The 27,381-nt window shown below is 44.0% G+C and overlaps 1 protein-coding gene across 1 annotated transcript in view; it reads left to right on the forward strand.

The window, feature by feature from the left end:
• The window catches only part of NNT (nicotinamide nucleotide transhydrogenase), an 832,744-nt gene that overhangs the window by 343,774 nt on the left and 461,589 nt on the right, over nucleotides 1–27,381 (forward strand). Inside the window, exons 11-12 of the mRNA XM_069627238.1 lie at nucleotides 6,445–6,606; nucleotides 7,236–7,346. Of these exons, the coding sequence (XP_069483339.1) occupies nucleotides 6,445–6,606; nucleotides 7,236–7,346 (273 nt within the window). The remainder of the gene's footprint in view (nucleotides 1–6,444; nucleotides 6,607–7,235; nucleotides 7,347–27,381) is intronic.

The following is a 27,381-nucleotide window of genomic DNA, read 5'->3' on the forward strand; positions in this document are numbered from 1 at the left end:
CTTCCAGAGTTGGACATTCTCTTTGTCCCTTACGAAAAGCTGACCTGCTGGGTCCACCTTCTGCCAGTAAAGTCTGCAGCTCAGTATGGTCAGCAGGGTCCACATCTCCAATGAGTTATTGGCCTCGTTCGTACTAGCTCTTCTTCAGAGTCTAGTTCAACCACACAGGGTTGTACCTCCCTCTCAGCCTCAGCTGGAGGTGGAGATACTGGTGTAACTTTGGACAACCTAGGGGAAGTACTTGTTAGAAGCACTGGAGTGCTTGCTGCTGGTTTCCTTCTAGAAGTCTTGGGTTTCCCTTTTGCTTCTGGTTGTTCAGCTATAGAAGTAAGCAGCTCCAGTGGAGTAGGAGTGATTTCTTCTTCCATCTCCTTGGGAGAACCTCTCCAAGGTTTTCTCCCTTGCAGGTCTGGTTAGTTCCTGTAACCTTTTACTAGCGGGTCTGGTGGTATGTGACACAACTCCAAGAGTTTTCAGGTCATTTTGCAACAGAACCCTTCCTGGTACCTCACATTGTACACTGACAGGTATCTTCACAGTCATATCATTGCACTGGATGAGAACTGGTAACTGGGAATAAATCTGCACAGGCCCTCCAGCTAACTTGGTGAGGCATTTGGGTGCCCTAGCAACCTTCTCTGCCTTGAAAAAAGATTCATCCACCAGTTATGCTGGCCCCAGTGTCCATAATGGCAGGAGTCTCCTGACCATTCACCTGGACACTGTCCTTATAATACTCTTTAGTATTATCTGGGATAGAATTATATACATCTAAATTCTGTTGTTCTCACAACCCCAGGGACACTAAAACACTGTCTGAGACTCCAATGGGATCATCCAGTAGTAGAAAGTTTCCACTTCTCATTGGTACTTCCTCCACTGGAGCGAAGGCTAGGGAGACGGTGTGGACCCCTGAAGGTTTACCCTTACATCTGGGATCCGTAGCCTTATAAATATAGCATGTTCCAAATGCTTTCTGGAATGGGGGCTTGTGCTCACCTCCCTATGGTCTGGGACCAGAAGGTACACTAGCCTGTTTTGGTTTCCCTTGTGGCTTACCCTTATGGTGCTGTTTGGGGCCCTCTTTGGAATTGGAATTATTTGAATTCTTTTTGGAGTCCTTTTTAGGCTGTTTTCCCTCCTACTTTTTCTGAGTTACCCCATAATCCTTGTGAGTAGCCCTGTTGGCAACCCACAAGTCAGCAGCCTTAGTTAGCTTCTTGGAATCTTTCCTTTGAATCAGCCAAGTGCTGTCTCAGCTCAGGAGAGCAGGCATCATAAATTGACTCCCAACATAACAAGATTTCTCATTCCCTCATAAGTGTTCACTCTGTAACCCTTAATCCATCCCTCTACGTTTTTCGAACTTTCACTCACCCAGGTAGCCCAAGGGGTACCATCATGCTTTTTGAGGGTCCTAAACCTCTTAAGGTACTGGGAAGGGGTCTTCTCAAATCTAGCTATTAAAGCTAGCTTCCCACATTCATAGTCCATCCTATCCACCTCCCCAACTCAATTACCACATCAGGTGCAACAGGGGGGAGCCTAGAGAACAACCAAGGAAGCAACTGATTCCCTGTGATGTCCTGGAGCCCATGATTATATTCAAACATAGCCAACCAATCCAACACATCCAACTTAGGTTCATACATACCCACAATCTCTTTAGGTATCCGGGGTCTTTTGGGACTGGAACTCCTAGAGGATCCGGGGAGAGAAGTATTTTCAACAGACAATGTCTTCATCTCTAGCTCGTGCTTGAGCTCCATTTATCTGAGCCTTAGTTCTTGGTGCTTTTGTTCAGATTGGGCACTAATTCCTTTGAACTCTTATTCAAGCCTCATTTCTTCTAGTTCAATGAATGCAGGACTTGGTGTGGGACCTGACAAAGGTCCAGTAGACAAAGGCTGAGGTGCTAGAGCAAGCAGAGGGCCAGGGGGAACAGTTACATTAGTTTCCTCTTCCAACTCCACAACAATACTATCATTGCTTTGATTCATATCATCCTCATGACTGTGGTTTCCATTTGCTGGGGAGGTAGGCTCCTCTGAACCACTGCCCAGACTTTGATTCTCTAACAATCTTTCTATAAGTTCCATTTTCGTGCCTTTTACAGGAAGATCCTTATGTCTACAAAGAACTCTTAAACAATCAGCAGTTTTTGCAGAAAGGACTCATGGCTGTAACTTTCCATAGTTGACTTGTTAAAAAAAATAGCTTTTACAGTGCTAAGCTTTGTGGTTAGTTGCACTAAAGGCATCAGAAGCGCTCTAAAATGTATACTCAATACAAATCCCACTGCTGTACACCAGTGCTAGGCAGAATTCTGTGCAGTTCCCTTGGGGAACACTGCACTGCAATTAGATTAAGACTACAGGAGTAAGCAGTAAACCCAATTGGTAGCAGTCTGCACCACCCAGATTTATCTGGTAGATGTGGCTGAGCAGTCAGACTTCTCTCAAGAAGAGTAGGTCAGCATATAGAGTATACACAATAGGGCTAAAAACACAGTAGAGCAATCAAACACTGACCAGAGCTTTGTATAAAAAGTATATAATTATTTATTTAAAACAAACTTTAGGCAATGTACTAGCACTCTAAATTGAAAGCAAGTTAAAACAGAGTCAGGTAAAGTATACACACCTCCCTTGATAACTGAGACAAGTCAGAGTTGAAACACCACGATTTGTTACAGATGTGAGCGGGTGACATGATCTCACTCCAATAGTTCATTTAAAGGGAGAGAAAAAGGCAGAGCATAGAATTAAAACAGGTCCCAACACTTTTAGGAGTGCTCAGCAAGGGAATAAAGGCAGTAAATACTGTAGAGCCAAAGTTCATAGGCCAGGCCCACTTTAATGGGAGCAAAGCGAAATGTGCCCAGGATCACACTGTTTAAAATGCACTAAAAGTCTTTGCAGAATTTTCAAAAGAGGTTGGGGCTATTCAAGAAGGTAAAGTTAGGTCAGGGGCCAACCCAGTTGGAAAGCCAAGGATTCAAGTGTCACCTTGGGCAAACCGAAGAAAGGGAAGCCAGGCAGGACACAGTACCTTAAGAGAGGAAGCTCCAGCGGTGGCAGTTGTTCCTGGCAGTGGTTGCAGTTAGTTTTTTCAACCAGGGGAAGAGATGATCTCGTCGAGGAGGAAATGTGGAGTCGTTGCACTGCACAGGGATGAAACCAGCCGTGGAGTTCGTCGATAAAAGGTGCATTCCTTTTATTTGCGGTCAAAGTGGTGAAGCTTGGCTAGCCGGCCGCCGGGGAGCTTGGCACGGGCGATTTGACCAAGAGGTATCTTTGGAAGGCGAAAGGGGTGAACTGGTTGGTCCCACCAGCTCAGAGGAAGAAGACTCGTCCAGCAGAAGAGCTTCTCTTGTTGTCGGGAAAGTGGTGAGGTAGTTGCAGCAGGGCTTCACCGGTGGTGTCGTTGCAGATGGCTCAGCTTATCCCCTCTTCGGATTCCTGGGTCCTGTGGCGACTTTTGAAGTTCCAGTCCCAACAGCCCTGCTTTTATGCAGAAAAACCCCCATTCAACAGCCTAGCTGTCACTCAAACATGCTAAGTGGTGAGCCGGACGGCTCACCACCGGGCCAATCAGAGTAGAGTGCGACTTGAGTTGCTAAGGGAACGCAGTCCAGGGTGCATTCCCCTCCCTACCCATCCTGTGGAACCCATACAAAGTTTCTGTGGAGAAGCCTGCCAAAAAGAGAAACAAAGGGCTCGACATTGGTCAGAGTTACAGAGACGGACACGAACGCCATTTTAGAAAAGAGTTCTGGCAAAAAGACCCAACCGTGGATTTAATATTAAATAAACCGGCGGTATCTATAACATTGCACCAAAAAAGTGTTGCGTTTAAAATCAATGGTAAAATCCCATAGAGAATATTCCGGTGGGATATTTCGCGTGGTAACCACTGCCACCAGCCAGAAACTCGACAAGGGGGGGACTGGATAGTGCCTACTTGAAAACAGACCCAGGGGCAATATAATTAACCCCCTTCCACAATATGATGGTTTGTACTGGTTCTGTTCACAATTTAGGAGTAGTAAAGTCAATGGTGACTTTATATGCCCTGGGAGACAGTAGTCAGTCCCAGGATATGGAGTTATGTTTGGGGGTCACCATGATACCCCTGTGTTACTGCACTGAGGGTGCTGTGTAAAACACATATAAAAAATAGATGATACCCTATGGAGCTGAAAGAAAGCCCCATAGCCCATACGCACACTAAGTCAAAGACATACCTCAAATCATGCCTAAGAGTGGGAGGAAAAGAGTCTCACTCTTAGCAGGAGAAAAAAACAAACCCCAAAAATCAAGCAAAGCTGCTGGGGGACTCGCTAGGTTTGGGAAATTAGCCTTATGAGAGAATTCTCCCTAACAGTACTCTCTCACAATGCAAACACCAGATGCCTATGGAGTTTTTCAGATTCCATAAAAAAGTAAGAAACTCAACAATCCTGTCCAACAACACATTGGAGTGAGAAAAGTCCTACTCACTCAGGAGTTAAAATTAAAAAAAGCTGCGAGTCCAGCAAAAGAGCTCGGGGTCTCTAAGGTTAAAGGGAATTGGCACAGAAATGTAAATTCTCCCAAACACAGGCCCTGAACCTCTCTTGACTGGGAACAGCACAGAAGTGGGCCCAGCTGATTCAGTAACTCTTGAAGTAGTTGCTGATCGGAGTACGATGGGGTGAGTTTTCATAGCTATTGTAATCCCTGCCAAAGGGTCGTTGTAAAGATTGCTGGTTGTGTGGTTAAGGATACCCCCTTGGCTTCCCCTAGAGTGGTGTAATTGGGAGACAACCTTGTAAAAAAAAAAAACGTAACTTTTTTTAATCTACTGGATTATTTTCTACCGTTGGCTTTGGCGTATGAAATTGTAAACCCTCCTACAAAGTGTGTATTCTGGAACTTGTGACTTTTGGGCACTGGGCCCCAATTCCTAGCATGGTAGACTTATTACAAACTAGGGACCTCGTTTTAGGATTATCTGTGGCTGTTCCACCTACTTGACTGGTCTATACAGGATCTAAATTACTGTTTGATCTCTGTCTTTACCAGACAGTTATTTATAGTGTTGCTCTTGACTTTGCTAACAATTGCATAACTGTAAAGGAAGTTTTGGTAGTACCGTTAATAGCAAATTTATAAATGTATATGATGTGATTGTGCATTCCCTGAAGTTTCATTGCTTAATGTATTCTAAATACCCAATACAAAATTGTGCATTTTACTATATCTTCCTCACTGGAATTATTGTAGTGCTCTGCATCTAATTGTTGCCCTAGACCACTCCCTCATCCTCCTGAGTCTACTCCTTGCTCCTCTGCTATTCTACCTTGACTGGGTTTCGCTAGACATCAGTGTCTTTCCTGTTCACCATCATAGGTTTGCCTCTCAGAATTTCTTGGTTGATTCTGGAAAATTCATCGTAACATGGGGCAGGGGTGTTGTCTAATAACCCCATATCACAAATTGGGTGTTTAAGAATCAATGGCTGGGATCTTTTTGGGGTGACCCAGAACTGTGTGCTAAAAATAAGCAAAAAATGTGAAGGAGATTTCAGGAGCAGTTCCTTTAGCCACCAAAATGGCTCAGAGTACCAAATATAAAAAAGGGGACGGGGGAGGCAACAAGTAAAGTTGCCTTTTAAAAGGTGGCTGTAGGGTCCCCAAAATAGTAGTTGTCTCAACAGTGGTCAATGGATATAGCATCTAGTAGCATGTGAGAATGTTTCATGTGCAGACAATACATTCTAACACTTATTTGGGAATCTAAAGGTGTATCTAAGTAATTGGCACTTCAGTCATGTTCTTTTAAGAGTGATGTCTCACGTACAGATATGTTTGTAGTTGGAATTACAGTTAGCCATCAAATAAGCAATTCATTGCTAGTTTGGAATCCTAGTGGAAAAGTAGATTCTTTACCTAGGCATATCCGAACAAAGGCTATTTTGCACAGTAACCTGTAGTGCTAAGAGCAATGCATTTTCTTTGAATGAGCGTGTCTCCTGTTTATTCAAAGAATACTTTATTAAGATTGCCGCCATGGATCAGGAACGTGGGGCTCCATACAGAGCTCCTCTTCCCTTTCCATGGTGGCTGAGAGGGAGACGAAGCAGCAGCAGTAGCGGCGGCAGACGCCACCTATGAAGGAAACTGCCAAGTTGTGTGACAGGGAGGGGATATTTACCATGAAGGGAAGGGAGGGTGGGGGTTGAAGATGGTGAGCTCGGGGGGAAGCATCCTCGGGGCTGTTTAGGGGGGTTGGTTGACACAGGGTCTTGAATCATGGGATTCAGCCCTTGATCCAAGCAACCCGATTCGTTGCTCCCCTGTTCCAGGGTGCAAATTAGTGATTTAATCATGATTGAAGGATATTATTTGACATCTGCCTGCAATAGCCTGAGACAATGTATTTCTTTTTTTTTATCTTCTAGGTTTGTCCACATTGCTGGGTTTGGGCATCGCTTCCCCGCATTCTGCTTTCACTCAGATGGTAACTACGTTTGGTCTTGCTGGAATTGTAGGGTACCACACAGTTTGGGGTGTGACTCCGGCTCTCCACTCTCCACTCATGTCGGTGACTAATGCCATATCTGGTAGGTGACCTGGTAGTAAATAATTCAGTTTGCATTTCTTTCCTTAAAACTCCACTATGATTCATCCTTTTCAGGCTCGTTCTTTGCATCTTCTATAATTCTCCTCCATACTGAAGTGTCGCTTGACAGATCTTTATCATTCTACTTTTTTTCTTGTGTTTCTTATATATGTTTTGCTATGCATCACAACGTTAACTGGACTAATAGTACTTGTAAATGTTTTAGAGATAAAGTGAATTACCTCTGGAATGCGGTATGTTTTAATGAATGTTCGAAAGATGAGAGCTTAGCATTCCATTCAGCAAGCAGGGAAGTGAGTGTTCAGTTTCTTAGCACCAATGGGATTAGTTAAAGGGTGTCTATCTTGTATTACTGATATACGTTCATTTTAGGCAACAATTCCTTCCATGTTTTGGCTGTGACGCAAAGTCATTTTAAGTTTGACATTGAAACAAGTATAAGTAATTGCGTGGTTTTGTGGAATGATTAACATATAGTCCTATGAGATCCTTTTGAAATTAAGTCTACATTTGTCTTAATACAAGTGTCTGCTGTAAATGTGTCAATGTACTCTTGTACAGAAATTAAAGTTTTCCTTTTCATTCTCTACTTGTATTATGTCTAAATAGGCTTAACTGCTGTTGGTGGTTTAGCATTGATGGGAGGAAACTACTTGCCCTCCAGTACTGCTGAAACACTGGCACTGCTTGCTGCATTTGTGTCTTCCATCAACATTGCAGGTATGTGGTCACAATTCTCAATCTTGTTGCATTTACATTTGTAACAATCTTATTTCTCGTTGTTAGGACAGAATTGCATTTTTGAAATTCTTTAGGCCCACTCTGGGTCCCCTAAAAATGTTTGTTTCCTTTTTGCTTGTGGTTGGGAAAAGATTTATCTTTTTGCAACTTGCACTCCATAGTTTCTACGACTCCTCCCTCCCATTCTTTGTGATCTGTTTTTAAACCTATTCTGACTTCACTTCCCTTGCCCTTTGCTTGGTGTTCTGGGCAAACTGATCAGTGCTTCAGACTATCAGTACTGGGAAGCCGTTTTTCTTTTTGGACTCTTGTACTTTTTAACATTACACACAGTACCTTCCAGTGCAATGGGGTTACTTCTGTACCACCCACGCTTTTGACACGAGATTTTCGTTTACTTTTATATGTGCCTAAAGACCAGCTGGTAGCAGCAATTACATTTTTACAATTTTTGCATTATTTTTAGTGTGCACACTCGTGTTTACCGCATATGGCTACTAAACGTGGATATTGCCCTTAAATGGCAGTGCAGCGAGATATCTGCTTGTTTCTTGGCCATGTTGGCGTTTCGCCTTTGTCCTGCCCTCTACGGTCAGGAAGGCCCTTATAAGGTGATGTACTTGCCTGGGAAAACTGCTGCTTGTGTGTGTTTGGTGGACTCTGGACTTCTTAAATTGTAAACTCTCCTGAGTGAGTGGATTTTTTACCACTCATTCTTTCTCTCTGACCGGTATTTGTTTTCTCTACGGTTTTATGGAGTTTGGTAACCTACATATGGGAATACAGGTCTCGCCTTTTAATTTAGTGAGACACAGCACACTGTGCACTGTCAATGATGAGTCCCTTGGACTTCTCTTTAATGTTCAAATACATTCTCTTGTGAGAACTACAGTTTACCAGAGTAGTAAGATAATTTGTATCGTACTTACTGTTAGGCAAAGATTGTATGCAGTATCCTTTGGGTGCACTACAACAACCCTAACCTCCTGGCAATAGGAACCCAACCTTCTGTATAAGTCAGTACTACACAGGTTGGTAGCGTGTTGAGCAGCCAGGCTTGCCTCAAGAGGGGTCAATGTGAGCTGCAGTGGAGTTACACAGAGATTCACAGTGACAAGTATTCAAATAAACTCTTACACAAGGTTTCTTGAATAAACAATTATTTGTCAGTTAGAATAAGCCTTCTTCAGAAGGAAGCACTATACAAGCAACACACACACACATACACACTCAAACTACACACTCTTAGTTTCTAAATCAGTAAAGAGCCTTTTGGGATGGCCCACAGTCAAAACCTACACCCTCAGGTGACCTCAATAGCTAGGGTGTTGGGGACATTAGTATCTTACTGTAATATTTAGAATATTCTTAGGATTTGGTCAAAGAAAAAGGTTATTGGAACAAACAAGAGATCACAAATATTCTTAAGCAGGCAAATACTTTGGATCCCTTAAGCAGAATCATTCAGTATAACAGCTTAAACCAAAGTCAATGGTCAAACGTCTATATGATCTGAAGCACTTCTGGTAGGTAAGTAGAAAAGTCTTTGCACAATGTTTTTGAAGAAAAGAAGAATCAATGTAGGGCCACAAGTTGTTTTGACTTGTGAGTAGTAGATGTAAGCAACTCTACAATACGAGGGAAGGTCTCTCGGACTTTACAGTACCTTTTAGAATGAAGAAAAAGGGCAACGGATAACTCCTATTCCTGTGCAGCTCTGCAGATCTCACTGTTCCTGGACCTCAGTCGTGGGGACAAGAGGGGGGACTCTGGGGACTCCTGCACTATAATGGGACGGCCACCGCTCAAACGGCAAACTTCAAACAAGTGGCACTTTAGCGTGTCAGCTCCTCACGACTACCGCAAGTAGCAACACTGCGGTTCCTGGCTCTCGAGATGGACTTTCTTTTGCTTCTGGGGTCCTGCATTCTGTTGAGGGGGCTCAGGCTCAGTCAGTCCTGCTTCCTGGGAGTCCGGAGGATGTTTCTGGAGCTCTTGGCGGACTTAAAAGCAACACACACAATCTGGTGCTCCTCTCCCTGGCTATTTGGTTTCCAGCAGTAACTCGGTGGAAATTCATCCAGCTCCGATAAAATGTCCAGGTGGCTTACTTTGGAGTTGATTGGTCCCACCAACTCAAGGGAAGAAGTTGTCCTTGCAGGGGCTTCTCTGATGATATGATTTTGGAGTTTTCAGCACCGCAGCATGGCTTCACCGGGAAAACTAACAGTCCAGGAGTTGCAGCAGATGTCGTCTTCAAGTTCTTCGGTTTCTTCTGGTCGAGTCTGCCTTCCAAGCCAAAAGTCTTGTCTTTTATTCACTTACCTCCCATTCATTCCAGCCTAGCTGTCACTTACCCAGCAGGGTGGCTGTCGTTGCCGGACAGTTAGCCGGCCAATCACCTAAGAGTGCATTTGGGTCTCCTAGGAGACTAAGCACAGTGAGTTTTCGGGCACCTCCCTTGCTTCCTCCCCTCGCCAGACACCCTGGAGCCAGAAGCGGGATTCACTTATGAATCCTGCCAAAGGAAAACGAACAAAGGGACCAAACCTGGTTTGGCGCGCAGAGTTCATCTCAAGAAGGACCTTTCCCCAAAGAAATGGCGAAAAAAAACTGGTCCACTTTGACAAAAATGGCTTCATTGGGTGCTTTACTGCAGCTGCGAACGCAGCCCGCGGTAAATAGACACCACAGTAGTTAAAAGTAAACCACTGCCATCAGCCGTTCAGTGAGAAAAGGGTAACATAAAAATGTTACATGAGAAGCTAGACAAAGGGGATACTAAGTAACCCATCCAGCACCATATTGTAAGTGTGGGCTGGGTCTAGAAAGCTACAAATGGAAGTAAAGTAAATTTCACTTTACTGCTTTGGGAAACAGTTTATCCCAGGGAAGGTATTTAAACCTTTGGGAAATCTGCAATACTTCCCTGTGCCACTGCACTGAAGGTGCTGTGTGACACCATGTAAAAGATGACTGAGTTTAACAGGCTCCATAACTAAAATAAACAAAGTTAATTCTCATAGCCTCGAACATACCGCCGGTTTATTTATTTAATATTAATTTGCCGGTTGGTATTTTTTGCCAGGACTCCATTCTAAAATGGCGTATGTGTTCTCTTCTGTGACTCCAACCCAAGTCGAGCCCTTTGTTCCACTTTTTGGCGGGCTTCTCCACAGAAGCCTCCAAAAGTGGTGCCACTCTGTCTGGGTACCACAGGGGGTGCTGGAGGGGGTTTAGGCACCCTGAACTGAGTTGCCTAGGCAACTCAAGTCGCACACCGTCCTGATTGGCCCAAGTGGTGAGCCGGCCGCTCACCACTTAGCATGTTTCAGTGACAGCTAGGCTGAGTGAATGGGGGTGTGCTGCATAAAAGCAGGGCTTTGGGGACTGGAACTTCAGAAGTCGCCACAGGACCTGAAAATCCGACGAGGGAGAAGCTGAGCCAACCTACCACGACGACACCACCGGTGGAGCCCTGTGGGACCGACTCGCCACTTCCCGACGACGGACAAGATCTCCCGGCTGGAGAGGCTTCTTCCCCCGACTGGTGGGCACAACCAGTTTACCTTCTTCTCTTCGCACCCCAGACCGGCTTGTGGTCGAATTGCCCGTGCCAAGCACCCCGGCAACTGGATAGCCACTTACCACTGGACCGCGAACTAAAGGACCGTTCGTTTTAACCGAACTCCGCGGCTGGTTTCTTCCCTGGCAGTGCAACGGACTCTTGTCTTCCTCCCTGACAAGATCCTCTCTTCCCCTGGACGAAGCACTGACTTGCATCCGCTGCCAGGAACAACTGCCCCCGCTGGAGTATTCTCACCACTTTAAGGTACTGTGTCCGCCAGGCCTCCCTTTCTAAAGATTGCTACAAGGTAATAACCCCTTAACCTTCTGGACTGGGCTGGCCGCCTTGACCTTATAACTGGTCCCTTTCTTTGGTCCAACTCCTTTTTGAACCGTTACAAGACTTTTGTGCACTGCAACCGTGTGACCTTGGACACATTTCATTTTGCTCCTCTTAAAGTGGATCCGGCCTACTGACTCTAAACTCATGGTGTTCCTTTGCCTTCCTCTCTTGTTGTGTTCGTGAAAAAGTGTTGGCATCTGTTTCAATTTATTCCCTGCTTTTCTCTCCCTTTTAAAACAAATTATTAGAGTGCCATCTACGTTAAGCGCTCACCGCTGTCTGAAAATAAGTGGGGCTTTACTTAAGACTTGTCTAATATTCTTCTAAGGGAGTGTATATCTTTTAGTGACTGTGTTTTTGAATTGCTCACTATTAGTGCCTGTGTGTTTTTCTAGATGTGGTTTTAAATAATTAAATCTTTTACACCAAGCCCTGGTCAGTGTTTACTTGTTCTACTAGGTTCTTTTGACCTATTGTGAATACTCTGTATACTGCCTAACTCTTCTTGAGGGAAGTCTGACTGCTCAGCCACAGCTACCAAGTGAATCTGTGTGGTACAGACTGCTACCAAGTGGGTTTACTGCCAAACACCTGTAGTCTTAAATCTTTTGCAGTGGTCTCAGAGGGAACTGCACAGGTTTCTGCCTAACATAGGAACACCAGATAGTGTGCGTTGCTTTTAAACTGGCCAAGAGCTCCACGAAAATCCTCCAGACTCCCAGGAAGCAGGACTGACCGAGCCTGAGCCACCTCGACAGAGTGCTGGACTCCAGATGCAAGGAAACCCCATCTCGACAGCCAGGAGCCACAGTGTTTCTATTTGCGATAGTCGCGAGGAGCTGGAACACCCAAGTGCCACTTTTTTGAAGATTGCATGTTTCGGTAGGTGTCCGTCCCGTTGCATTGCAGGAGTCCTCCAGGCATCCTCCCTGTTGTCCCCACGACTGAGACCCCGGAACACTGGATCTGTAACACTGCATCCAGGACAGAAGCCAGCTGGATACTCCCCTTCTAACCTAAGGTACTTTTATGACTAGAGGTACTAACCTCTTTGTCTGTAGCTTGCTCTTGTTACTTGAGATCTGCAGTAGTTGATTTCACCTATAACCTTCGCAGCCCTTATAGCTTGATGCCCAACAGTGAGTTTCTACAACAAACTCTCTAACTTTGAGCAAGACTTTTTTTTTTAATCGAAGTGCCTCTGCTACATAGACTTCGTTCCAAATTGACTTTGGCTGTCCTTCTCCCTGCAGATTCTTCAACCCCATTGACTTTAATTCTTACTGTCCCTCATAAGCGATACATTGGTTTTTAACTAATATAGCTGGGAAAGGTTTTTATCTAGACTTCATTGAGAACCTGTTAACCTTTTTCCTTCCTTAAACCTTTCCGGTTTTTCCAACCTCAGAATTTTAACAAGTACAAAAGTGATATATAAATGTCATTCTGATGCTTGTTAATCTGCTTAGAATCACATGCTCTGCATGAAGTCTGACATTTAGTGGTAACCGCAGAGTTATTGCATCTTGTCTTTCGAGGATCGAAAAGGGACATCGATATTGGTGTGCCTGTAACACTATCACGAACGTGACGTGTAGTGTACCCAAAATCCCTCACGCGTTGAGGTCCCTCAGATTGTTTTTTTCCGCCCAGCTAGCTGGTCGCCTTATGCAGAGCATTTACCAAATTGCAAAATTGTTATATTTCCTGACCTCCAGTCATATTTGTATTATCGTCCCCTTCTCGATGCCTGCTTCCTGAACCACTGCCGAAGACTGCGAAAGAACACACTTCGATGAATGGGGCTCCGGTCAACTGTCGGCCGCGTTGCAGGGCCTTCTGGCCGGCCTATGCAGTAGGGAGAATGCGGTCTGGGGGGTTTATATTCTGTTCAAGAATGTCTTTCCTTCTCCCCTTTCTGTGTCCCTTTTTGGTTTTGTTGTCTTTTAAATCCTTGAGCTATGGACAGGACATTTAAATGTTGCCCTTCCTGTAAGGGAAAATTCCCATGGAAAGACTAGCACCAGCGGTGCAAAAGTGTCTTACCCTTGAAAGTGAACCCATACTTACAGGAGCACCCCTTTAAATATATTGGGGTATCCCCTGATCACGCTCACACCAGAGGAAATGCACCCCTCTAGGGAATTGAGGCCATGAGTCTATCTTGCAAGGATAACCAACTTTAATCTGTACAAAAATGAGGATTTGGGGAGGAAAGGCAGAGGACTATGCCCTTCCGACCAGCATTCTGTCTTCCGTGGCTGGCTCCTGCAGACTAATGGCAAGGAGGCGCCTTTATGTACTGTTCAACCTGGTCACTGGATACCGGCAGAGGTCATCCAAAACTGTTGCTCTTAAAATGGATGCTGCAGTCTCCAGTGTTACATGGCCAGGTTACAAGCTACTTAACATACTGCTGCTTCTGTAGGAATACATTGCAACTTTTGTTTAGCATCATTTTCTAGGTTATAAACCTTTATACAAAAACGCACCTTCACGCCATACTCAACACTCCACTCAATATTTGTATATTTCTTCTGGTCCAGTAATTCTGCAAAGAACCCTGTTTTCCCCTAGTACTCTGTATGTCGTGCATTGAATCGTTTTAGTCTCCATTGGCTTGTGATGGACAGGGAACAGCTGCTGAGTTACCTTGTGTGCTCTGCCAGCCTGCCTGTAGTCTATTTTTAGCACAGGCTGCATTCACTGTGTGCTTTGAGCAAAGCTAATTACAATTTAAGTTTTACAAATGTATCTATCTAAATAGTTATTTGCACCTTTTATTTAAATCCTAACTATCTTTATTTAGTGACTCTCCTCCCCCCCTGCTGTAGTGCTTAGAAAACAGTTGAAAGAAGTCTTGCCTAATTCTAAAGCTCTTGGGAATAAAGAAAAGCACCAGGCTCCTTCCCAGCCCCACTCAATCACGACGAGGCCTCCTGTAAGTTTCTACGTCCTAAGACAATTAAGGAGCGTCGAGTGAAATGGTGGGCAGCTATGCTATGTCGCAGGTCGAGTGCAGCTCCCACGCCGTTGCGGCTCCTGACTGTGATGAGTGACGACCAAGGCTCCAGTTTGGATGCCATTGGCCTTGCATCAGAGCACTCGCGCTCCATGATGTCTGTCCCTGGCCTCGGTAGGCACGATGCTAGTCCTGCTATGGGGAGTGTACATCCCGGCAACAGGGACAAACCTGCTACTCGGGGCACAAAGTACACAACCCCGGTACCGCCTCGACTGTTCAGTCGAAACCATCCAAGGCGCGGGTACGTATGATTCCTCGATGGCACCCGCCGATTCACGTGATTGGCAGCCCTCCCTGCAACCATGGCAGCGGTCTGTGTCCTGGCATTTAGCAAGTAAGGGCGCCAAAACCAAAAGCCACGTAGCCATTGAGACGCCTCAGAAGAGCGTGCCAATGCTGCATAAAGCCCTGGTTGCGTCGAAATCCACAGTCCAAACACCTCCCAGTAACGCTAAACATCAGCGAAGAGTATCGCTAAGATCATTTCAGCGGCTAAGCATAAAGACGTGCTGACAGACATGTCGAAACGCCCTGAAGGGTGGAAAGATTATTCTGAAATTTCCTGATCTTGATCTAAAACTCTGGTTGAGAAATCTTGTATGTTTTAGGGAAGAGGTACATCAGGAAAAGCCCTTTCCTCCTCCTAGACCCCTCTGGCTCCTCATCATGGACCACAGAGAAGTTTGAAGTTTGCATGGACAGGCTGGAAAAGTTTGTAGACTTTTCTGAAAGGTTTGCTTCTAAGCGGCCTCATGAAGAAATCCCTTGTACACAGTAGCAAAATTCCAGAGGGCCTCTGACTTCACGAACGGGTCTTTGACATTACTGATTAAGGCGTTCCTATTGACCCATACTACAGGGTGATGATCCCTTTGATTCTGCTGATGATACCACTGATCAGACCCGGGGATGGGGCGAATGACCTGCCGGTAGATAACCCACCTTGGCTGTCCCCTACCCATTCCCCGGACCCTGACACCTTATGTATGGACTCCTCCTGTCCCCCATACCCCCCCCTACCATTGCATCAGGCATCACCTGTTGATGATGCCTAAAAAAAAGGCAGCAGAACACTTCCAAATTGCCACGCAGGAAGCGGTGCCAGATTCAGATTTTGTGGAAGACATTTTAAAGGAGAAGCCTCCTGCCAGCCAGGCTATCCCATTACTTCCATTAAGAGGTGCATTGCCCTTTCATTATTGTCGCCCTCACAAACCAGGGCTGTTAACCCAAGGGTGGAAAAACGTTTTCGCCCTTCCCCCACTGACCCCTTTTATATTAGGAGGAATGCCACCCCCTGATCCTTTGGTGGTCACAACGACGAGGAAGAAGGCAGGTGTCCCCTTGTCCACAGGCGAAGCACTGCCTGTCAATGTAAGAAATTTTCCACTCTGGGAAAGAATCATTATGGCAGCAGCATACTCCACCCGCATAGCCAACAAGACCACATTGTTGGCCAGCTATTCGGATGTTCAATGGTACCTGCTGCAAGAGGGCCTACAGGAGGTCCCTGAACTGGTGCGTACTCGCCTGCTTACAATTGTATCTGAGGGTAAGCATAACATTCTCAAGAATACTTTAGACGCTGTGAAGATAGCAGGAAGGACTTTAGCCCAGGGTACCCTGCTAAAGCGTCACGCCTGTTTGAAGAACTCCAGGTTCAAACCAGAGACTCTGGTGTCATTAATCAACAAGCCGGTGGAGGACTCCAACCTGTTCGGCAAGGCCATTGATGAGGCGCTGGAAACGGCAAAAAAGGGACACGAGAATTTGAAGACTTTGATCCAAATTATTCAAAGACCCTTTCAACAGAGGGGGAGTTTCTCACGGCTCCTTTCGTGGGCAGTTTTACTCACTCCCCTCACAACCAATATGGTTCCGGGAACAATTGGTCCTCAGGACAGGGGTATGTCTCTTACCCTGTACGATCATCTATTGGGTACTTCCACCAATCTATTTTTTGTCAAGGGTTGGGGGGGACAGGCCCAAGTGTGGAAGTGTTTAGACACAATTAAAAAAAAAAATGGAGACTGGCTACCCCTCCCTTTAATCGAGAGCACTAACTGCTTATCCTTCCCAAGTTGCCTAACCATCAGCTGTTATTTCAGCTTCTAGAGTATCATGTAACTCATTTGTTTTTGGTTTCCAAAAAAAATTTTATTTGTAGAAAAACATTTTTAAAAAACTAAAACCGCTTCCTCACTCAGAGATGAGCTGATCAGTGTGTTCTCAAGACCGTCGCCCAGGGTTACTGCATAGAGTTCAGCCAACCGCCTCGATTCAGACCTCCGAGATTAAGACGCCTAACACCAGTGCACTTAAGGATCCTGCTGCAAGAGGTTGAGATCCTGCAGGAAAAGGGTGCCATCGAAGTCGTCCCTCTTCTACAGATAAACTGCACTGAGTAAGTCCCTACCTGGGAATCAAATTAACATGACTAACTCAAATAGGGAATACGATCTACCTGTTAGTGGGAGTACACTTTCACCTGAGCCAAATCCCTGTGTGGTTTCTATGACAATCCCACTGGCTGTATCTTTAATGAACACAGAAAAAAATACACCTGCTACTAGGCCTCATCGAAGTGAACTGGCAACGCAGTGCATTATTGGATTTGAGGGGGATGTAAAGATATTGGCGGATAATCGCATTAATCGATCCTATACATTCTCTGTATTCTCAAAAATACCTCAATTGAGAATAATTAAATCTGAGGATATTACAAGGGTTTCTCTGGCAAGTACAAATAATCACAGGGCTATTTGTTATCTTGCCTCTGAGGCTATAATGAAATTTATATGGTTCAATCGTGAGGAAATAAAAAAGGAGGGTCTGACGCTGTTTACTTTTGATCGTGAGTCGGAGGCTTTAATATTTCTAGAAACACCAGGCAAGGGTATTGAAAAAACTAAAATTGCAGGTGGTCCTTGCGTGCAATCTGAAGCAGGGTTGGAGGGAGGAATGCTGGAAATTTTGAAACTTGCAGCCAATACAAAAGGTCTACCATGGTTGGAACCTATGCTTTCGGCAATCTTATGTCCGAATCCACCGATCCCTGCGAAATAGCTATGCATTGACACGCGCATGCAAATTATATCTTGGAATGCTTGTGGGTTTGTAAACTTGATGAAATGGCACTCTGCTTTAACCTATTTGGAACAACCAACAATAATAATGATACAAGAAACGATGAAAACTGACCGATTTGTGATTCCCGGATATTTAACTTTTACATCACCTGCAAGGAGATCTTTGTTAGGTCGTCCATCTGGGGGTTTGTTGGTTGGAGTCAAGATTTCCTTACAGGCTCAAGCAGAATTAGCTTGGGAATCTGTCAGTATATTGGCGATTCATCTTGTAATACCCGCATCTAGGTACTCTTCTCTTACGATAATTTCCTTATATTGGAATCCAGCTGCCCTCTCAGTTGACGAAATGTTAGACGAACTAGATGCATGTTTATTAGATATATCTACCAGATAGCGCACTTGTGAAATCATTATAGGCGGTGATTTTAATTGTGATTGTAGAGATTTGACTGTAATCCATAAATTTAAATCATCCACTCTTTCTCGTAGTAGAGGAGTCAAATTTAGAGAACTCCTCACAGAGTGGGATATGGATCTAATGGTCAGAAACGACATGAATCTTGGTAATACATGGTCAAGAGGAACGATGCATTCAATGATAGATTATATATTTATATCTCATAATCTGTTTATGCACATGGCACCCCTAGAAATAGGACGGATTGAGATAGGCGATCATGCACAACTTTCTACCTTTTTGCAACTAAAATGTAATTCACTTATACCTAATATAACCTTGGCAGTGGTTGAAATAGATCGTCCTTTCCATTCCATCAGATGGAACCAAGGAATATGTAACCTTGTTGTTAAACAAATTTCCTCAGAGATTGAGAGGACTAGAAGTGCAGGGGGAAATTATGATTATACATTGTGTATGCATTATCCAGATATAGTTGCAATAGCTCTTGAACGATTTGGCAATACACAAAGTAATGTGCAACATGCACATCCATATGATCATACATGCAAACTATTAAAAAGGGAGAAGAACAGGGCATTGAGATATTTAAAGAAAGGCAACTTGGGCAGTGAAGTTAGTAAGATAAGGAGGAATGGAATACTATTGGCCTATAAACATAACTTGAGATCTGCTCGTATTTCAAATTATAACGCTGCAAATTGTACATTAATTCGTGCCATTTTAGCTCATGACACACGAGTAATCTGGCGCACTTTGAAAGCTGATAATAGACGCGTGGCAATGTTTTCGTTGAATTGTATTCCTGAGCACATTTGGCAAACTTTTATAAAGGCTAAATATCAACTGCCTTGCAAATTTCACTTTGTCCCTGATGTTTCTCTTGATTATTCTAATATCCCAAGGCTGAACTGGGATTGCAACGATATTATATGGGCAATCTCCAGGTTGACTTATTCAAAAGCTGCAGGACCTGATGGCCTTCCCCCCTGTCTTTACAAGGCAGATCCCGTGTTGTGGGCTGACATCATAAACTTTAAGTTTGATTCTATTATTAAATCTGGGGAAGTTCCACCCTCATGGCTAACCGCCAATATAGTACCTATATTTAAAAAGGGTGATCCATCTCTCCCGGAAAATTATCGACCAATATCGTTAATTGATTCTGAGGCTAAGATTTTTTCTATCCTTCTCTTAAATGAATTGGAGAAAGTAATCAGAGCGAATGATATATATTCGAAATATCAAACTGGATTCAGGAAGTCTATGAGTACAACCCTAAATGCTTTTATCATGTCGCATGTTATTGCTGGAGTAAAAGAAAGGAATTCTAATCCTGTATATATAGCAATGATTGACATGAGTTCTGCTTTCGACACGGTGGTCCGCAATTTATTGTGGAAGAAAATGTTGAAGTTAGGGATTCCATCTGTGTTGATGTATTGGATCATTAAGTTGCATACAAACACCTCTTATAGAATAAGGATCTCGCCAGAAGGTGGTACCACAGCCCCTATATGTACAACAATAGGTGTGAAACAGGGATGTAACCTCGCGGCTACCTTATTTAATTTATACCTATCCGATCTTGGTGAAAATTGGGAAAAGGGTGATTTGTTTTCTGTTAAAGTGGGGAGTATTCATTTGAAATGGATTGCATTTGCTGATGATATTATTTTGTTTGACCCTACTCCGGTAGGGCTCCAAACCAAACTCTCATTATTTGAGAATTCTGCAAAAGCACATAATTTGACACCTAATCCAGCAAAAACTGCCATTATGACCTTTGGAGTGAAATCAAAAAATGCGAATTTTAGATGGCAAATATTGAATACACAAATTTGCCGTGTGAACAATGCTATCTATTTAGGGTATTATATATCAGCCCTTAACTCTATTAACGCATGGTCAAATATTATTAGAAATAAAACTCGACCACTATTATCCCAAATGAAAAGGATTTATAGCCAATACTGTAAATTCTCTTTAATCCCACTAATAGACTTTATGACATTAAAAATTGAAAGCGTCATATTGTACACATTAGATATTTGTCTGTGTGACATGACAAGCGTGCTTGATAGTATACAGGGCTGTCTTTTAAAATCTGCAATGTTTCTCCCGATGTCAACTCCAAATGCCATTATTCGACATGAACTGGGTCTGGTTTCATTATCAACTCGTTGGAAATGGAGACAATTGTCCAATTACGTCAAAATTCATTATCCTCCTATTAATTCATTGTATATCGATTTAAATAAAATGTTGGGCATGCAAACTCCAAAATCCTTTTTTAATTATCAATTGAAAATGCAACAAATTTTAGATAATGTAAATACAACCGTTGAGGACATGCAATATCGTCCCGGTTATGTTAAGAAAAAACTTTTTGAAATGGATTGGTGTATTACCATTGATTTAATTAAAACCTATGCGTTGTATAAGGAATACAGTATGCACGTAAAACAGCGCATTCCACGTTATGACCATGTTTTGTTATTCCCTTGTGAAGATATCCGAAAGGTATATATTCGCTTTAGATTAAATCTATACCATACACGGGAACGGACTAAGAACTGGGAAATGAATAAATTAAATGATTGCGTGGGATGTCGATTTGTTGAATGCAATGAATCGTACGAAACGTTGAAACATCTTATACTGTATTGTCCGCATTTTAAGAACATAAGGACACTCAAATTGAGGAAATTCGGGGAAATTGAATTTGAGGACTGCCTTGAGGTTTTGTGGACCAGAATGATGCAGGGATGTCACAAACCCTTAATATATGAATTGGCAAGTTTTTGTAAGCACATCGAGAATGAATTAGAGCTATTTTTGTAACTGTAAAATGATTATTATTCGTAATATTTTAAATTTTGTAAAGGTTCTGCATGAATTATTGTGTATTATGAACCAAATGCAAATAAAATAAAAAAAAAACAAGGGTATTTATTAATAGTACGTACTTGTACCCATAAAGGATCTCACCATGCGCCCTGTGCTAGACTTGCGCCCAACGAACAAGTTTGTCAAACCTCAAAAGTTTTGTATGGTCACTCTCCAATAAGTAATTATTGACACAGGGGATTACATGGCAACATTGGACATGAAAGATGCATACTTTCATATTTAAATGTTGCTAGCACACAGGAAATATCTAAGGTTCATGATGGAGGACAAGCACTACCAATTCATGGTCCTTCCCTTCGGCATTGGCTCAGCCCCAAGGGTGTTTACAAAGGTACTGGCAGTGGCAGCAGCACACCTGCGCAGGCAATCCATCCCAGTTTATCCTTAACTCGACGACTGGCTCATAAAAGGGGATTCCTACGGAACATGCCTGTCGAATACCCAAAAGAAAGATAGAACACTTGTTCAGTCTGGATTCTCCATAAACGAGAAGTCCAGCCTAGACCCCAGGCAATTAAAGCAGTTTCTGGGGGCCCTAATTCGGACAGAAGACTGCCTAGCCTTCCCCTCCAACAAGAGGGTCCAAAACATGCTGTTTCAGATCCCTCCGTATGTAGCCAGTCGAGAGGTGACGGTACACATGGCCATGCAACTGTTAGGAATGATGGCCTCCTGCATTTACTTGGTCCCCTCACGCACTTTAGCACATGCGTCCCATGCAAGAGTGGCTCAACATCCCACTTCTGGGTTTCTCGTTTCCGACACGCTAGTCGTAGGCACAGTCACGGCGTTCTTAACTACGCTTGAGGCCCTGCTGTCTCTTTGCTCCTCGTACAATATACGGAGAGCACGCCATTTATTTGGATTTCAAGGCACCCATTCACAGGATGTTGAGCCACATCTGAGCCCAGGGGGTCCATCCTACATTGCTCTACCAGCATGAACCAATTTATTTATGCTTCATGAACATCCTTCCATTTCCCCTTCACCCACGCGATTCGAAGGGGATCCCGGTGGGCCAGTACAGAGGTTGGAATCGTCCAGCTTTTGTCTTTTTAAATCTTTTGGAAAGCCACAGACTGGCACCTTTATGTGTAAAGGGTCCTCGAAAAGAAATTGAATCTGGGTCCTGAAGAAGGCTTTGGTCACTTTAAATTACAGACATCAGCCGGACCCGCAGATAGATAGATCCTTGTTTATCTTGGACTGGCAAATAGTGGTCTTTAGTCCCACTCTTTGGTACAGTTCCAACTTAACAATACTGAGTTCTTTACTTATGGAATTGATGTTTTGTACTTATGACATTTCAGAATTACTTTATGCTGATCTGTTTTCACACAAGTGAGTTCTTTGGTTGTTTTGTTTGATTTATTTCATATGTATGTAAGGTTTTTCCTTTCATATTTCTTTTTTCCCTTTTTTCATGTATAACTTGGGTATTATTCAAAACTGATTACATGCACTAATGTATGAACAATGTTTAAATGATTAATAACATGTTTATGCGTGTATAAATATTTGGATTAAATCTGAAAATTGTTAATTTGAAACATTTGTAATAGTGAAGACTGATTTTTAGTTTTTGTTATAGCCATTTGGTGGTTGATAATCGACACATTTATGCAAAGTTTGTTACATGACCTAATCTAAATATAGGTCTTTGTCTGTCCTGTTTTCTTTTGAAGGCTGAGGATGGAGGATTTGCCCACCTCAACCTTACTTTTTGGTTTGACGTTATAACTTTTTTTTTTAACTTGTAGATAGATGTTGGGGACCCTCCTTTTGTACATCAACAGCCAGTGGTGAGAGGCCATCGGACAATGGGACGATCTATTGGTCGTCTTGGCAGCCCTCATTCTCTCTGCAGTGGTGGTCGAGGGAAATACTCTTGAAGGAGAAAACCTTCACCATCCCTGCAGTAGAAGCCACTCAACTGATGCATCACTTATGGGGTCAGGGGCTCACCTCATTCAGCAGACGGTGCACATCATTTGGTCCCCAGCAGTAGCATCCAGCCACATAAAACTGTGGAGCGGTTAACGGTGTTCAAAGCACTGAAGGCCTTTCAAACACAGTTGCAGGGGAAGACGGTCCTGATCCTTGCGGACAGCACCACGGCCATGTACTACCTGAACAAGCAAGGGGGCACTCGCTCTCCAGTGCTATCCAAACTGTCCTAGAAAATTTGGAAATGGGCTCTCAAACACAAGATGTTCCTGTTGTCGCAACACGTTCCAGGGCAACTCTATCTTCTAGCGGACATGCTCAGCAGAGACTTCCCACTGCCCTTCGAGTACAAATGGTGACTACACTAAGACATGATCTCCAAGGCTTCGCAGAATGGGGGTTCTCGGAGATCGACTTGTTCGCGACTTTAGAGAACTCACAATGCCTAGATTATGCCTCCAGGTACCCTCTGAACTGATCCAAGGAGGGGGGGGGGGGCACAGTCTCTGTCTGGAGAACATGGTCTGGGAGATTTGTTTATGCCCCCTCCGACTCCCCTACTCAACACGATTGTGCAAAATAGGGACCAGGAACCAGTGACCATGATATTGGTGGCCCTGATGTGGGCCCGCCAACCCTGGTTCTCCCATCTGATGGAATTTCTCTCTGTCAATGAAACTGCCTTGCCCACACATCATGCTATCTCAGGACAAGGGGAAACATCTCACCCATGCCCGCAAACTCTCAATTTAGCGGCCTGGCTCCTGACGTCCTAGAGTTTGGGCATCTCCAACTTCCTCAGAGATGCATGGGCTTGCTTGGAGAAGTAAGATAGCCTAACACCAGACATTGTTACTCCAATAAATGGAAACGCTTTGTCATCTGGTGTAATTCCAAGAGCATCAATCCCATTAGGGGAGAAGTCATTCATATTGTGTTGTACATAACTCACTTACTAGACTCTGGTCTGGTATTTAATTCCCTGAAGGTTCATTTAGCTGCATTCTCAGCCTACACTGCGTCCCAACAGAAGGTGTTGTGGTGGAAGATACCAGTTATTAAAGCTTTCATGGAAGGGGTTAAATACTTCATCCCCCTATTTCTAACCCAGCTCCTGGATGGGATCTAAATGTGCTATTAACTAGACTAATGGGGTCTCCTTTTGAACCTATGCACAAGGCAAGTCTCAAGGCACTCACTTACAAGACGGCCTTCTTAGTGGCAGTCACTTCAATAAGGAAAGTCAGTGAACTACAGGCCCTTTCAATTCTAGTCCCTTTTGTTACAATTTAGAGATCAGGTGGTTCTGCGCACTCACCCTCGGTTTGCGCCCAAATGTATTTCTAAGTTCCATGTGAACCAGTCTGTAGAAATGACCACTTTCTCACAGAACCCCACTAAAGTGGCGGAAAGAAGCCTACACACACTGGATGTGCGCAGGGCAGTCCTGTACTACCTGGAAAGAACTAAACCACCTAAAAGACAAAGCAGTTTTTTGTTTCAGTGGCAGCTGGTAGAGAAGGGGATCATGTCTCTAAATCAGCTATCTCAAGGTGGATTGTCCATTGCATCACACTCTGCTACACTCTTGCCAAGAGAGATCTGCCCTTCAAGCCTAGAGCACACTCTACTCGGGCACTGGTGATTCCGGAGCATTCATTGCAAATGTTCCTCAAGTCCATTTGCAAAGCGTCACCTGGAGTCCTGTGCACACCTTGTCCAAAACACTGTTGCCTAGATACTCATTCTAGGTATGATTCTCAGGTGGGACAAGCAGTACTAAGACATCTTTTCACAACAGTTCTGTTAGGGAGAATTCTCAGAATGTGGTAATTCCCTTGTACTTTAGAGGCCCCCAGCTCTTTTGCTGGACTTTAGGATTTTTTTATCTCATGTAATTTTAATGTGATTATAATTTCTGTGTTTTTGACTTTGGAGACTGACAAACTCCAAAGGCATCATCTTTACCTTGTGTCACACAGCACCGTCAGTGCAGTGGCAGAAGGAAGTCTTACATTTCCCAAAGTTTAGATACCTTCTCTTGGTGAAACTGTTTCCAAGAGAGGTGATTTTAAATTGACTTTACTTAAAATGTACTTTCTAGACCCAGCACACTCTATCTTACAATAGGGTGCTGCAGGGGTTACTTAGTATCCCCTTTGTCTAGTCTCATGTAACATTTTTATGTTAGCCTTTCTACAATTAATGGCTGGTGGCAGTGGTTTACTTTTTACTACCGTTGTGTTTTTACTGGCCGCTGCCTTCGCAGCCACGGTAAGGCACCCATAGGTGCCCATTTTGTCAAAATGGCCCCATTATTTTTTCACCATTTTCTGTTGGAAAGGTCCTTCTTGAGATTTACTTTGCGTGCCAAACCATGTTTGGTCTTTGTTCCTTTTGTCTTAAATTGGGATTCATGAGTGACCCCCGCCTCTGGCACCAGTATGTCTGGCAGGGGCAGGAAGTTAGGGAGATGTCCGACACTCCCTGTGCTTAATCCGCTTGGTTACAGGAATGCACCCAAAAGTGATTGGCCGACTGGCTGTCCGGCAAGGACAGCCACCCTGCTGTGTGATGGACAGCTAGGCTGGAATGAATGGGAGACACTTGCATAAAAGGCAAGGCTTTTTGGCTTGGAAGGCAGTCGACCAATGGACGAAGGAATCCGAAGAACAACTTGGAAGAGATGCCTGCTGCAGCTCGTGGATCATTGGTTTGCCAGGTGAAGCTCTGCTGCTGTGTTGAAGCTGCGAATTTGCTTCGACTAGAGAAGCCCTGCAAGGATGACTTCTCCCCGTCTGGACAGCCTTTCGAAGCTGGTTGCATTTCCACTGCTGCTCCTGGAACCGAACAGCCAGGGAGAGGAACACCAGATTCTGTGCATTGCTTTTATGTTGGAACTGTGCACTAGGAAGATCCTCCGGACTTCCTGATGCAGGACTGACCAAGCCTGAGCCACCTCCATAGTGCTGGACCCCAGATGTTGGGGAAAGTCTGAAGTGGTATCTAAGAACCGCAGTGTGGCCATTTGCTGTCATACACGAGGAGCTTAAACAGAAGAACCGCTGGATTGAAGTTTGCCCATTGCTGCCACTGACCGTTCGAGTGCAGAGAAGGGGTCCGCAGACATCCTTCCTCTTGTCCCCACGACTGAGGAACAGAAGCCAGCTGGATCTATTTCTTCTAACCAGAGGTACTGTAAAGTCTAGGGAACTTACCTCTTGTTGTGTAGCCTTACTTGCTCAGTTGAGACCTGTCTTGGTTACCTAGCAGAGTTGCAAAAGCTTTGCCCCTCACAAGCCTCTCAGCGTGGGGCCCTTAAGTGTTCTATTTTCTACAAACATGTCTAAAAACATTGTGCAAGACTTTTTACCTACCTCCAAAAAAGATTTTCAGCTCCCCTTGGCATTGTGCAATTAACATTGGCTGTCCTGGCTCCCTGAGAGACTCCTCTTTACCTCTGATGATGTGATTTGAAAGTTGTTTAAATGTACTTGCCTGTTGTGAATGATTTGTAACCTTTGTTTTATTCCTTTATTTTATCTTTTAAACCTAACCCAGTATTGCTATAAATGTACCAGTGATACATCAATGTCCAGTGTCTGTTAGGGAACATTTTGTGCAGTACCCTTTGGGTGCACTACAACAGCCCTGACCTAGCAATAGAAACCCAACTTTTGGTATAAGATTGTACTACAGTGTTGGTAGTGTGTTGAGCAGCCAGGCTTATATCAAGAGGGGTCAATGTGAGCTGCAGTGGAGTTAGAGATTTAGAGTTACAAATATTAAAATAAACTTACACTCAAGGTTTCTTGAATAAACAATTATTAATTTATCAGTCAGCTAGAATAAGCCTTCAGACGGGAGCAATATAACGGTAACACTCGAATACACTTCATTAAATACACTCTTAATATCTCAATCAGTAGCCTTTTGGGATAGCCCGCAGACACTACCTACACCCTCAGGTGATTTCAATTGCTAGGGTGCTGCAGACATTAATATATCACTGTTGCATTTAGAATCATATAGTAAAAAGTCAAAGGAAAAGATTATTTAGAACAAACACGACACCACAAATATTCTTAAGCAGGCAAATACTTTCAGATCCCCCAAATAAGTCATTCAGTGCAAGAGGCTAAGCTCATGTTGCCTCCCAGGCTCTTTGCAATGCCCTTGCCTCTCACTTCATTTAAAAAACCCAGGACATCCTGTCCACCCTCTCCACCCACAGTCCTCCTCTTCCCTCTCCATCTGTGCTTGTTGACCCTCTTTTAGCCACCCTCCCACCATCCTTCTCGTCCTTTCCTCTTTTCACCACTGACGAGGTTGCTAGACAAGTCCGATCTATGAAAGCCTCGTCAAAACAGGTTCATCCCTGTTCCTCTAAAACCATCAAGGACCACATTGACACCTTCGCTCCGGCCCTTGCTGATTTTTGCAACCACTCCTTTGCCTCTGGATCCTTCCCCTCCCCTCTGAAGCACTCTTTTGTGCATCCTCTTCTCAAGAAACCCACAGCTGATCCTTCTTGTCCAGCTAACTATCGCCCAATTTCCATTACTCCCTTTCTTGGCAAACTCCTGGAAAAGTTGGCCATGTCTCAGCTTAACCTTCATTCCAATTCTGTTGGCTGTCTCCATGACCACCAGTCTGGCTTCAGAGCTGCCAGAAGCACGGAAACTGCTCTCCTAAACATCTGTGAAGATCTG

The sequence above is a fragment of the Ambystoma mexicanum genome, chromosome 6p (genome assembly GCF_040938575.1).
Source record: "Ambystoma mexicanum isolate Mex_15411 chromosome 6p, UKY_AmexF1_1, whole genome shotgun sequence".
Classification (NCBI taxonomy): Eukaryota; Metazoa; Chordata; class Amphibia; order Caudata; family Ambystomatidae; genus Ambystoma; species Ambystoma mexicanum.